Source organism: Sinohyriopsis cumingii, chromosome 12, assembly GCF_028554795.1.
Source record: "Sinohyriopsis cumingii isolate HCF-2022 chromosome 12, ASM2855479v2, whole genome shotgun sequence".
Taxonomy (NCBI): domain Eukaryota; kingdom Metazoa; phylum Mollusca; class Bivalvia; order Unionida; family Unionidae; genus Sinohyriopsis; species Sinohyriopsis cumingii.
Window position 1 is genome coordinate 94,007,151 of NC_142972.1, and position 14,579 is coordinate 94,021,729.

The following is a 14,579-nucleotide window of genomic DNA, read 5'->3' on the forward strand; positions in this document are numbered from 1 at the left end:
TGTATGAATTTGCATCGGCACACCAAATGGAGCGACGAACTGATCCACTAGCATTTTTGCCACCGTCTCTGCCTCCTGGTCCAACATTGTGAATGCTTCTATCCATTTCGTGAAATAGCCCCTATCACAACGACGTAATTGTTTCCATGATTTGACACAGGTAAGGGTCCCAAAATGTCTATGGCGATTTGTTCCGTTGGTGCACCAACATTATAAATTTTAATGGGGGCCCGGTTAACTTTATACGATCTCTTCTGTGCTGAACACTGGCCACAATTACGACACCAGTCTTTAACATTTCCTCTTACACCCGGCCAGTAGAAACGCTCCCGTATTTTCGAAAGAGTCTTGTTTACCCCAAGGTGACCAGCAGTAACGGCAACATGCAAGTTCACGATAACATCATCCCGAAATACCACAGTGACCACAAGCTGCCAGGAAATGGGCTTGGATGTCATATATTCCCATATATGGTATAAAACCCCATCCCGGAGTTCCAACCTGTGCCACTAACTCCATAAAGCCTTAACTACTGTATTTTCCATAGAGATTTCATGCTCTTTCGGGCGCTCACCAGACTTATCCATACAGCTGATTGTGTAACCGATATCCTTATCCTCTTGTTGAGGCTTCCTCAGTACTCTTGTCGAAATTCCTACAATCCACGAGGACTCTTCCTTGTGCCCGTCTTCCTTACTACCTCTCAGAACATCACAGTTAGGATGTTTACTGAAGCTTTGTGACTCACTCCCATCTTTAATTTCAAAATTTTCGCATTTGTTTACAATCTACACAAGGCCTACGTGACAGGCTGACAGCGTTTTGGTGTTTCTTGCCCCCGCGGTATACGATTTCGATATCGTATGTTCCAAGAGTTTCCAACCAACGTGCGAGTTGGCCTTCGATGTCCTTGAACTGAGTCAGCAATCTTAAAGAACTATGATCACTACGAGTGACGAATTTCCTACCGTACCGATGGCAGTGAAAATGCTTGATAGCACTGACAACTGCAAGGAGTTCTTAACGCCTGACGCAATACCTCCTATCTGCTTTACCCTATTTACGGCTGTAGTCGGCCATACCTTTTTCCTGTCCATCTTGCTTCTGGGAAAGCACTGTGCCAATTGACAGGTTACTTGCGTCAGTATCCAAAATGAAGTTATAATCAGACAGGTCGGAATAAGCTAGAATAGGGCTCGAAGTCAATTTGGATTTCAGGGTTTGGAATGACCCCTCACATGCCTCATTCCATTCAAATCGAACATTCGTTCCGTAAATGTCGTCAAAGGCCTTTAATATCAGCAAATCATGGAATACATTTTCTCTAGTACGAACACAGACCCACGAAGCTCCTCACCTCTTTGACGTTAATAGAAGCAGGCCAGTCCTGTACGGCTTTGATTTTACCAGGATCTGTTTGGATGCCATCTCGAGACACGATATGCCCCAGATATGAAACAATACTTTGGAACAGATGACATGTTCCTGCCCTCAGTTTCAAGCCAGAAGATAGCAGTCTCTGAAAACGTCTTGCTGTCGTGTAATGTTGTTTCGAAATCTGCGCCGAACACAATGACGTCATTCTAATAGACCAGGCATATATTCCACGAAAGCCCTTCTAGCTTTCGGCCCATCAAACCTTCAAAAGTAGACGGCGAATTACAAAGCTAAAGGGAATGACCTTGAACTGATAGAGACCATAGTCTGTGACAAATGCAGGCTTCGATCTATCTTTGAGATCCATGGCCACCTTCCAATACCCACATTGTAAGTCTAGAGTACAAAACCATTTCGACTATTGAAGAGCATCCAGTTTGTCGTCGATTCTGAAAACGGGGAAAGAGTCTTTTTATGTCACTTTATTTAGTTTTCTATAGTCGACACAAACCCTCGTCGATCCATCTTTCTTTCGAACAAGAACAATGGGTGATGTCCTTGGACCATTGGATTGCCCAATCACATCTTATTTCAACATTTTCTCAATATGGACTTTAACTTCTCCACGCTGCGCAAGAGGTATCCGTCGCGGACGTTGGCGAATGGGTGTTACCTCCTCGGTGTCGATTAAATGTTTTACTATATATGTTCTACCCAGGTCGGTCTTATCCTGGGCAAATACCTGGTTAAATTGTACAAGGAAATTAAGCAACTCATATCTCTGGGAGTTAGCCAGATACTTCGACGACCGTTAGAGTAAGTCTGCAAGATGCGGCGGCACCATGCTAGTCTGAGAATATGGAAACACTGTGATTTCGTTATCAACTGGCACAGCCTCACACGTCGCTACCACAGACGTATCGTACACTTTAACTGATCTTTCTGACGGATTGAGCACCCTAATAGGGATACAATTATTTTCTGCATTAACCACTTACTTCGCCATCAATAATTGATACATCTCGGTGAATTTCACGGGTGGTACCAGCATTGCACAAAAGGGCGCAGTTCTAGGTCTAGTTCATGATTATTTCCACTCTCGGAGGTATGATACTTGTTTCGTCCAATACCACGCGGCAACACCTGCCGGTCTTCAAATCCACAGTAGCATATTTCACTGGTTGACCATTCAAATTAAATGTACTAATCTCAGCTTCTATGACACACTGGTCTCTCTGGAGAAAGTCAAAACCAAAAATTCCATTGATAGTTTTTTCGATTTCTACCACCCACACCGCAACCCTAACTTCCATAGCATTTATCGCGATATCCATTTTTCCCTCGCCTTTTGTTTGGATACACTTTCCATCAGCCATATTTTCATTTGCGACCAGCCGGTTCCAAATGCAGCTTGTGTAGGTCGGACATTTGTTCGTAGATGGGACCGTTAATTATGGCAGCCTATGAGAAAATTCACTTTCCGCCCTTGCATTGTGCCTTGTGTGTACATTCCTGATCCATTGCTTGCAATTCGAGTGCTACGTGGTTGCGTCCTGCCCTGTTCATCCTGCCTGTTCTTATTGGCTTTTAATTTCGAACAGTCCTTCTTTAAATATTCCTCACTGCCACAAATCCAGCACTTGTTCGAATTATGCCGATTGAAGGGTCTTTCAATGCGATTTCTCTTTAACGAATTAAGTTCCACCTTATTTTTTCTGATTTCACTGGATAGTTCTTTGATGCATGCCTGGAGGTCCACTATGCCGGATGCAGAACATTCTACTTCGTCAACACCAGTATTTCGAACTTGAGGTGTCGTGCGACGATCACGTTGTTTATCTGCGCTTTGAATAGCCTCCAATTCAACTGCTAACTCTGTTACTTCTTCTAAGGTTTCAGGATGACTTTGCTGAATACAAACCTTCATGTCGGAATCTGTCAGTGCATCAAAACAATGATCCCGGCTCAACGTTTCTATAAATTCAGTTCGAGCCTTTGGGTAGGCTCTCCTGCTTAAGGGTTTTACCACCTGAGCGAGTTCTGGCAAAGTTTGGTCGCGCCTCCGTGTGAGATATTTAAGTTGCACCGTGAACAATTATATTTGATTCTCTGACCTAAACCTCCTGCCTAGCGCGTTTAACAATTGCTGATACATTCTCCTCTCCGAAGATTATAAATCCCTTTGTACTGCCTGTGCACTTCGTCGCAAATTTAATGCTAGAAACATTGCTTTTGGTCTTCAGTCCAGTTATTAATTTCAGCAACAAGATCAAAGTGAACTATACAGTCTTCCCACGGTTCCGAACCATCGTAGGTCGCTGACCTCACTAATGGCTTTTGAAAATTCCTATTCCAACTGGTGTTTGCAACATTTCCCAGACTTGTAAGGTTTCCCTGAATTTGGCTCTCCAATGCCTTACATTACCGTTCTAGCTTCTTTATTTCCTCCACCTACTTTGCACATTAAAGGTAGGAGTTGAGGATTGTAACATAGTACCCAAACCTGTGTCGGGATTTCTCCGATGTCCAAAAATAATTGTTGGGGTATCAAGCCCTCCTTCCGCCATTTTTTACACGACGAATAAGAATTGTCTAAATCAGAATAAATCCAAGACTTAATCCTCACTGATATCACTGTGATTTAAATCATGGAGTAAACTTTAAGAGAATCACTCTCCAAATAGGTCACTTTCATTTTGTTGATCGGTGATAGGAATTCACGTTTGTTTTAAAATTCCATTTGTTAAATTCATGTTTTCAGTTTTGAGTTTTTCTTGTTGAGTTAATCGTTGATAGTTCCATGTTAGGAACTTTATAATTTTCCTTATCTTTTTGTTTATAATGGTGTCAGATTTGTTAATATTTAAATTGCGTTTATAAATAAACATCTTGTAAACGCAGTTGTTTTTGGTGTCTTCCCTAATCCAGTCCCAACCCGGCTTCATCCAGTGACATATATATATAATATCTATCTATCTATCTATCTATACATCTATCTATCTATCTATCTATCTATCTATCTATCTATCTATCTATCTATATATATATATATATATATATATATATATATATATATATATATATAATTTCAAATTGAACATATAAGAATTGTTATCATACTTTGAAAATAGTACTGGTATGATTTCTAAAAAGTGATTTTCTTTTGCCCTAATAATGGTATAATTCCTTAATTCCTGCTACTAGTCAGTGTTGCCCTGTTAATGGTATAATTTCTACGATCCCATGTTATTACTGATATAATTTCTACTACTTGTCCTTGTTGCACTATTATTGGTATCATTTCTAAAACTAGTCATTTTGCCTTAATATTGGCATAATTTATGGTACAAGTCACTTGTACCTTATTATTTGTATAATTTCTACAACTTCTCATTTTGCCCTATTACTGGTATAATTTCTAATGCTAGTCTCTGTTTCGTTATTATTGGTATAATGTTTACTACTAGCCCCTGTTTCCGTATTAGTTGTAATTAAAGTTATGGAATGTTCTCATCGTGTTTTGTCAGTTGCCCCGGGTGGCCTATGAGTTTTAAATCTTTTCTTTCACCGATCACTACAATTACGCCGTCCACGTGGGTTCGAGTCTCATTGTCGGCCAAATTTGAACATGTGCGAAAGTTTGCAAGTTTCTTCCTGTACGTCGGTGCTATTTACCGGGTGTTTTCCTGGGTTATCCCTTCATTAATTATACTGTCCGATATATGTAGCCGAACTTGCACTGCAAAACTAGCGGTTCATGCAAAATAGCAACAACAACCACTTTTGTAAAAGAGTGATGTTTACCTATTTCTGAAAAATATATCGTGTTTTATGAATATTTCTGATTGCAATGTCATTAACACCGTAAGGCTTGGCCGCATGTACAAACAGTCTTCTTTTGTAGCTGTAAATATAAATATACTCAACGGTATATGCTGGCCAGTACAAAATTGAAGGCAGACGAAGTTTAACGGCTAATGAATTCAATGAAGAAATTCTAGTGATAAATACCCAATGAAGCGCTAAATATCTACATGTATTTGTATGTATCAAATGAATGAATGAATTATTTCTTTGCGTTTAATAGAGTGTAGAAATTAAAGATTTTGTTTTCAACATTTTCATTATATTTGAACTTGAAAATGTTGACCATTACAATGTATAAATTCTTTCAGAGAAGTATTTAATTCAGTTCGAAATACTTGTTTACCATACAGCAAAGAAGATTAGAATCAGGTTTCATGCATAGTGTTGTATATATCATACCCAATCGTCTTGCGTTGAGATGTTTAATATCACGCGCATTCACTTTCTAGAGATATTAGTACATTATTACCTAAGGTTAGTACACCTAATGTTCAGGTCATTATAAGTTGTTGCAATGGTCAGAACTGCAAATAATCCAGATTATATTAAATAATTGGTGATAGACAGGAATGAGTGCTAATTTGGAAATTAGGAGTTTATATTGATAGTATAACAATTGTAATGCGGTGCCTGAAAATACTACATGCATTATTTCTACTACTGTTGACGGTTGCCTTAAAGCTTCGTATAAATCATCCGCAACTATTAAAAGTCATGTCGCATACATTAAGCATACTTTCTCAGTGTCAGTATACAATCAACACGTGGGCATATATGTTGATAATCGCTAGATTAATCGCAATGCTTCAACAACAATTTTTCACCCATATTGGCTCGTCCATCATAGTTTGCAACGGCATAATATAATACAATCGTGGTTGAAGATTGTGCCCTTCTCGTGTTAAATAATGAACAACGTCAACGGGTGGTGCAAGCCCGATGGAGACAAAATATACAAGATGTCGATTTATTACCACATATGCAACTAAATGAGTTATAGGTCATGTCAAAGAAGCGAGCTTCCGGTTTGTCAAAGGTCGTTTCCTTTTTGATTCGTTATTACCGCACCGGTGACCTAGTTGTTAGAGCATCCGCCTCGGTAGTGGAAGGTCTTTGATCCGAGTCATGCCAAAGACTTACAAAAACAGTACTAACAGCTGCCTCGCTAGGCGCTCAGCATTAAGGGGTTAGTGTGTTAGGACTGGTCGACATGGTGTCAGGATAATGTGACTGGGTAGGACATCATCCTACATGTTTGCGGAATGATGCCCCAGTGCTAGACATCACTATAGACTGTCACAATGCTGATATCGTAGCAATATAACTGAAATTGTTTTAAAGCTACGTTAAAAAATCCAAAAATTATCACACACACAAACACACTTATTCGTTATTTGTATTTATGGTGTGCAGTGCGTGCACAGCCAGTTAACAGCGCCATCATTATCCATGTGCAGATCCTGCAGTCCACCAGGGAACTTAGTCAGTGGACAGTTGTTCTCAGTGTGTGACGCGGTCTGTAGAGCTTCACAGCAAGAGGAAGATTCAGTTGCCTGGCCCCATCGGACAATGTTGACTGCACAACGACCCTGCTCTGTCCGAAAGCGATTTAGTGTGGTTCACAGATGACGTGAAAGGCTGTTGCCAGGTGGGCAGCCAGATGGTTCAGTTACGAGGGAGTGGTTTACAATATCTTAGTCATTTATGACACACTATGAGGATATTTCCCCCGGCCACTATTTTTATAACCTTCTCAGATGCATTTCCAGTAATCACACATGCTGCCGCTTTTGCATCCGCAGAAAGCTTAACCGACAAAAACGCTTGAATGTCCGTGAGTAATGGCAATATTCCACTAGTTTTTTTTTTCCATTTGCTTCACTTCTTACTTTAATGAATACAATGTCTCTGTCATTTTGTTTGGCGGCATCACGATAGTCAATATAGCTTTTGAGTCAAACTCATCATCATTATGCCAGTTAATTATTCTTTAGCAAGTGTCAATGTGACACTGCATTCATCTGTGTCATATAGTAATGTTTTGTTTGACAGTATGAAGCTGCCCAGTCTATGTTTGGGTCAGCCAAACCGTCATAACTCCAGATGACGTTTCCGTCGAAAATTTCAGTTTAACACTAATTTCGGTTTGCATTACATTCTTTATTTTTGCAAGTTGCTCTCTGCTAAGGTAAATAATAACTTCATTACATGACATTAGTTTTAATCATGCTGTTCAAATTCAACAATTGCAAGTTTCCATAGGCGTAGCGATGACCTTCACTCGGCCACCTGCGCCCCTATCACAATAAGATCATATTATATGAGCAAATTAAAGCACTGTGGGTTGCGTATATTCGATCTTTCAATCCAACACTGAATTATCACATAGCACGTACGATTGGGTTTAAAAACGCTTAGGCTATCTGTTAGAGTAATGCATATATAACTTATATGGATAGAAATCTGTATGAAACTCTTTATTAAACAATTTCCTTCATTATCTGTAGTCAACGGGAAATTATAACTCGTGAGGCGTGGTACTACTAACCCGGTATCGCCCATCGATGCATTTACAATTTCAGACTGAATTGAAGTTCCAGGCCAGAAATCACTTTATAACTTAGTGCCGACGGTGACGTCCATTAAGTTGAGCCTTTGAACGAGAATTATAGCAAGTCATTCCCACAGAATTACTACCATACTCTAGTGTGATGCGCTTGAGCATCAGTCGTATATTGATTTACAATTACGTGGTGTCAGTAGGTGTAAGTAGTATTTCCGTCTGGGATATTCATCGCTTAGAATCAGATGGATACAGACCCTTATTGTTGCATCAATACTCAACCATGCTATGCTTCTTCGACCGGATCAAATTTAGCGTATGTGTGAATCGGCGTCGCTCACGAACCATTCTACATACGCATCATGCGGCGTTGCTTTGCGACAGCAACCCTGGGAACTACTTTCTCCTTTTCGATGTTCTTATCGTTCTTTGGTTCCAGGAAGGTCATATATGTTTTAAGACGAAGTTCTAAATGTTCTTCGATTGCCATTCCAACACCTTCATCATAGAACATACTGACAACTAAGCAGTGACTAATGTTTTGGATACTCACTTCTATAAATATCGTCGTTTAGACTTTGGTATATCCTAGGGCTACGTTGGGTTTCCAGTGTACCTTCAGTCGATTGGTGTCTGTATCAACTCGTTACAGCAGCATCGATAGCAACATAAACACCCCCAACCGACGGTATGTTCAAATCAAAATCTGTAACCACATATACAGTCTCTGATTAGTAGTTAAACACAAATGGCACAGTCTTCACGAACTATAAGCCTCATTTCTGTAACAAAATACAAACAACAGCATCTCTCACTTCCTGAACTATAATATTTTTCCTTCGACATTCTACTTTATATAATGAAATCAATAGTTGCTCAGAATTATTGTCATTTTACATAACAGCAGTGGATCCCACTAAACTCTTTTGCTTAAGATTGAAATACATATATATCAAGAACAGTGAATGCTAAAAATATAAACTAATGTACAGGCTCCATCGAAATGCTAAACATGTTAAGTGTTCCGTACGTGTTTAATAAAACATCAGTGTCTCTGATCAATTAATATGTTGTGCGTCTGCATAGGTTGGGTCGTTTTCCCTAGCCAGGGTCACCGATACATTAGATGTACATCGACAATGAATTAAAACTTTCGACGAGCCATGGCTTACGAAGATGAGATAAGTACCTATTCTCCATGTACAGAGGCTACTGAAAAACAGTTGTGTGCTAGCTAAAAGCAAATGTTTTGATGATAGAATCCATCGATTTGATTAGATACAAGGAGTGAATTTGACATCATAAGGATTATATGGGTATTTGCAAAAGTATCTGATGTAAAATTGATGACTGGTTGTAATTTAGGGAAGGCTGCAACGTAAACGTTAGATTTGTTTATTTAGGCCACATTCCCGATGAGTTTTGCATTTTAATATCCAGCATCGTTCCTTGCATCTACATTCTTCGTCTATTAACCCTAAGTTAGAATTAAGCATTAACATTCAGAGCAACCTTTACCACTGGTGTATTAAATTATATTTCTAGTATCAATGTGTCTAAAATAAGGAAAAATTCAATGTGATAAACATGAAACCATCGCTGAGTTATGTTTCTGTACTCTGTCTATCCTCTTATCGTGGATTGCAATACGTTCAATCACAAATATTATACCGTTTTAAATTTGTGCAACCAAAAAGGGCTTGTAGACTAACCGAAGTCCTCTGAAAACTGCACGAATAACATATACATTGTGTTATATATTTTCATTGGATACATTGTGTTTTGCAATTTCATGAAAATCCAATCGATACAATGTGTATTGTAGTTCGATTGGACTTCATGTGGTTTTATAGATAGATTACATTCATGCGGTTGGATAAATATTGACGAGTTGAACACACGACATTTATTATCCACGTCATATAACACAGAGAATAATATTATACTATTTATCAGGGGAAGTTCTTTCATATTAATTTAAAAACCGTTTTAGAAACATCTGGAACAGGTGGTGATTGATTGTTATATTAATCACTTTTGATGGAGTATAAAATGAAAAATAAGCATTTGATTGACAAATTGCAATCAGTTTGATTTCAGAAATGTAATTACCTTTATCTCGGAAACAAGACATAAAACATAACTTTTATTAGTAGTTTTTAACTAAACTTAATATGCGTATCTCTTATTCAGGAAAAGCTGTCTCGCCAAAAGCAGCATGTACACAGCGTTAGGCAACAAGACAATGGAACTTTCATAATGGATTGGAGACTGATATGATCCTTCCGCCGACATCAAAATTTGTACCAGGTTTTTGTTTCGAAGAACGAAACTTTAATTGTTATCCTCAAAACAATTCGTACATTTTAAAAGCTTTAAATGGAGACAAGACTTATGTTCTTCGTAAGTTTCGTATTATTTGTCCTTGTACCTATTTCGGAAGCAAATGTAGATTGTACTGTTAATGGTATTTCCTATATATGCCAAAATATTGGCAGCATGGCCGATTTTCCACTTTCGTTACCGGCAAATATCCGAAAAGTCACGCTATTTGGAACTAATAAACTTGATCAATCTTTCCCTGATGGACTTTTCAGGAGTCCAACATGGGGAAATGTTTCTGAACTATCCATTCTTGAATTCAGTGATGTCGATTTAATTGAAGAAGGTTTTCTTGACGGGCTAGAAAATTTAAAATTTCTGTCTATATCCTCATGTCCCGATCTTGACGGAATTGACCCGGATGTATTTAATTCCACGCCTGACCTTGAAGCACTGTATTTGGATGGGAATTCTCGCCTTAGAATAGCAGTAGTAGAAGTAGCATTGAATGGTAAACTAGACAAACTTAAATATCTATCATTGGTTGGAATCGATGCTTTTCAACGTCGTGTTGTCCTCGGAGAAAATTTTTCACGGGCTCTCCATTCAAAAAATCTTACTTATCTTGATATAAGTGGAGTCAGGACAATCTTTGTAGAACATGTAGCCGCCCTAGAAATATTATCAAATGTAACATACTTAAACTTTTCTTATTCTGCACTACTTGCTGCAGATCACATTAACGTTAAGGATTATTCAATATTTAGAAACCTTGAACTTATAGATCTCACAAGCTGCACATCGTTGGCACAATTTGATATCCAACTAAGTGATTCAACCATTAGCTGGGTTTTGTTTCCAAATATAAAATATATATTTGCTCGACACGTGATGGTTCCAGATATTCGAGTGAGATTAAATGCAAGATTAACTTTTGAAAATGATGTGACCCTAGGATTAAAACTGTTAGATTTGAGCAGCAATAACATAATGATTTTAAATATTACATTTTCTGGAACATATGCTTTCCATGCATTAGAGACACTGAACCTGTCGAGTAACAATTTGGAATATATATCTCCATCCTTTTTAGGTAGCTTTCCTTCTCTGAAAATATTAGACTTGTCCACGAACAATCTACACAAAATGCAGACTATGGACGATTTTACAAATATATTTTCCAGAAACAAAGACCTAGAGATAATATTCCTACGTAATAACTATCTTAGCACTGTACCATTAAACTTATTCTCATCGAATACCAAACTACTTGTAATTGATTTGAGTGAAAACGAACTTGCGTACCTTAATATCGATTTACATAACACGTGGGATTTAAAGTTAATCGATTTAAGAAAGAATCGGCTGAAAAGTTTGCCTGCAGCTTTCTTGGGACAATTGGAACAAATATTTCTTCACCTAGACACAACCGAAAAACACAAAACCTCGATGACGAATATTTTGCTCAATCAGTTCCAGGATAAATATCTTATAGCGGAGAAATACAAATATGGATACAACGCCAGCGATAATATCAAGTTTATAGAAAAGCTGGATATTCTTCCACAATGCATAATGTTGAATGTGTTAGAGAATCCTCTCATGTGCGATTGTGACACTCTTGATTTTTTAACATGGATTTTATTTGCAGATATCAGCATTGAGAAAAGGACAACATTGACATGCACATATGACAACAATAAAGCGCTATTAAACAATGCACTTATTGAAATGGTCAGACAAAATTGTCGCTTTGCAAATATTATTGTCATTGTAATTGCATCATCAGGTGCAATTATGTTCAGTATATTTACATTTGGCATTACGATTCATCTTAGACGCAGAAAGGCACGCCAAAACCATGACCTTGAAATTCTCAAGAGAGAAATTTTGCATGATAACACACATTTCAATTTTGCAGTATTTCTGTCATATTGCAGCCAAGACTCTGATATCGTGGACGATATCATCCTGCCTTCGTTAAATAAATATCTCAAGAAAACGTTCAACACACAAAATAATCTTGTGTGCACTGGAGCGGATAGTTTTGTTCCCGGCATGCTTATCATAGAAGAAATACATCGATGTATTAATGAAAGTCTAGTTATAGTCCCTGTAATTACCCCAGCATTTCTGGAGTCTCGCTGGAGCCTGAAGGAATGCGTTGATGCCATTGAGAAACACAGACAAGTTGTAGTTCTAATGAAACAGCATACAGACACATCTGGGACAATTGGGACCATCAAACACCTAATAGCACAGTACACGAGAGCAACCTGGTCGTATAATGAAGGTCGCTTTGTTATTCGCCCTTCTTGGAATACAATTTGTGATGGAATAGTTCAAACAGCTATCAAAACGTTTCGAAATCATAGAAGACAAAACCGTACCGACGCAATTGAATTACTTCCATTGGTCGAATAAAAACGAAACTTCGACGCTTCTAGTAAATCACATTCTTTGGTTGAATAAAGATCATAATGTAACTGTTAGTGTCCTCCCTGCCCCAAACGCGCTACGAAATATAAGTCTTATATTGCATTGAATATATATTTGTTTCAACAAAAACTACTATATATATATATATATATATATATATATATATATATATATATATATATATATATATATATATATATGTATATATATATATATATATATATGTATATATATATATATATATATATATATATATATATATATATATATATATATATATATATATATATATCCATATGTGTATCTGTGTTTGCTCATGTGTGTTCTCATAAACGTTTTAATTTCATCAAACGTCGTCATCATTTGCTCTACAATCCATATTTCTACTGCTAAATAGGAATAAATCACTATGTACGGCTGCAATCATATCTCACATTTTTCAACCGTAATGTCAACATTCAAAATACAACAATGAGCCATTGCGTATTTGTTAGTTTTAAATTGTATGTTATTCATGTTAACACTAAGATTTGGAATGGTTGACCATAATACAAAACAATATTTTTAGAAACGTGATATTAAAACAACCGATAAAATGAAAAAGTTCTGTACCTTCGATGAATAGCTACGGTAATAAATTGAAATAATAAGATATGGCATTTTTATCCTTTGATGTCATTTGTGAGTTTCATCTCTTAACGTCATTACACTCACAAGGGTTTCCTTTGATCGCAATTATGACTGCTGCACATGCATTGTCACTCGCTTTACAACTCACGCCTGTTTCAATGGTACATGTGGATAGTTATCACTCTCCCAATCTTTCTTTCTCACTCCATATTTTCTCCCTCTCGTTCTCTCTATATCTCTCAGCCTCAGAGCATGAGTATGAATCTTAAGGGAGACTCCAGCAACGTGAACAGCAATGAATATCGCATTTGAAATACATGCTATGCGCTTGAATTTATTCTATTTATACAACAGAATGAGTTATCCTGTGGTTGCTAAAATCACATATCATGTTTTCTGTATTTGACCCATCATGGCACACATATTCAAGTGAGGATAGAAATTTAGTATTCATTATTCAGCCATATGTTAACGTGTATTTTTGTCCAGACCTGTTGAATAAATCTAATAAGTCAATAGCGAGGATAATAAATATCACTTAGTTAATTATAAATCTTTCTTTATTTTATGTAATACGTGAGAAGGTAAGTTGTTACATTTTATGTGACCATGTTGTGGAACTGAAAACATCATAATTTTTGTATTCATAGCAGCGTAAAGGCAAATATTTTCTTTGTAGTTTTCGTGCCACTTATGTTCTCATTTTTCTATTTATTTACTGAAGCTACAATTGATGTATGATAATACATTTATTTTGCTGTTTAGTGCTTGTGTATTACCTGCCACATTTCTTTCCAACTAAATAGTTATATATGCACTTAAGTATCATTCAGACTGAATGACTGAATTACTTCCCCTTCATGCATTGCTATTTTTCTTTTACCTTGTTTTAAATTTTAAAGAACACTTATCAGGCATATAACAACGTTTAAACCGTGTTATATCTATTATGGAACATTTCACATATGTTTTTGTAACCCTGCTTGCGTGTCTTAATGAACCATACACATGTATAGCAATGTGAAGTAAAACAAGTTTATATGACTTATATAATAATTCACGGACTTAAACCGGTGTGCAAACATGTTTGGATGAATTAATAAACATTTCAGAGACATATACACTGCAAATCTAATTGGATGTCATAGACACATACGTGGGTAAACATATTTAGAAGTCACAAACATTTAACACTATTAAAACCTGTTTACATGCCACATACATATAACAGTGTGTTACCATGTTTGGATGTCTCAGTTATATAATATTGTGTAAACCTCTCTAGGTGTCACATACATATGACTATGTGTAAACATGTTTAGACGTGATGTGATACACATAACATTGTGTTAAATTTGTCTGGATTGCAAAGATATGAACA

At 37.1% G+C, this 14,579-nt stretch overlaps 1 protein-coding gene across 3 annotated transcripts in view; it reads left to right on the forward strand.

Annotated features, from left to right (window-relative positions):
* Nucleotides 1-14,579, forward strand: part of LOC149787004 (uncharacterized) — a 55,767-nt gene that overhangs the window by 20,895 nt on the left and 20,293 nt on the right. The window contains exon 2 of one of the 3 annotated variants that reach the window (XR_016425246.1): nt 10,001-10,210. The exons of 1 other annotated variant lie outside the window; for it this stretch is intronic. Coding sequence is in view for 1 of the 2 variants with exons in the window: in XM_089978324.1 (XP_089834450.1) it covers nt 10,187-12,553 (2,367 nt within the window). In the remaining variant the exon portion in view is untranslated. Of the gene's footprint in view, nt 1-10,000; nt 12,639-14,579 lie in introns of those variants that run through there. One more of the 3 variants, XM_089978324.1, reaches the window with a different exon arrangement.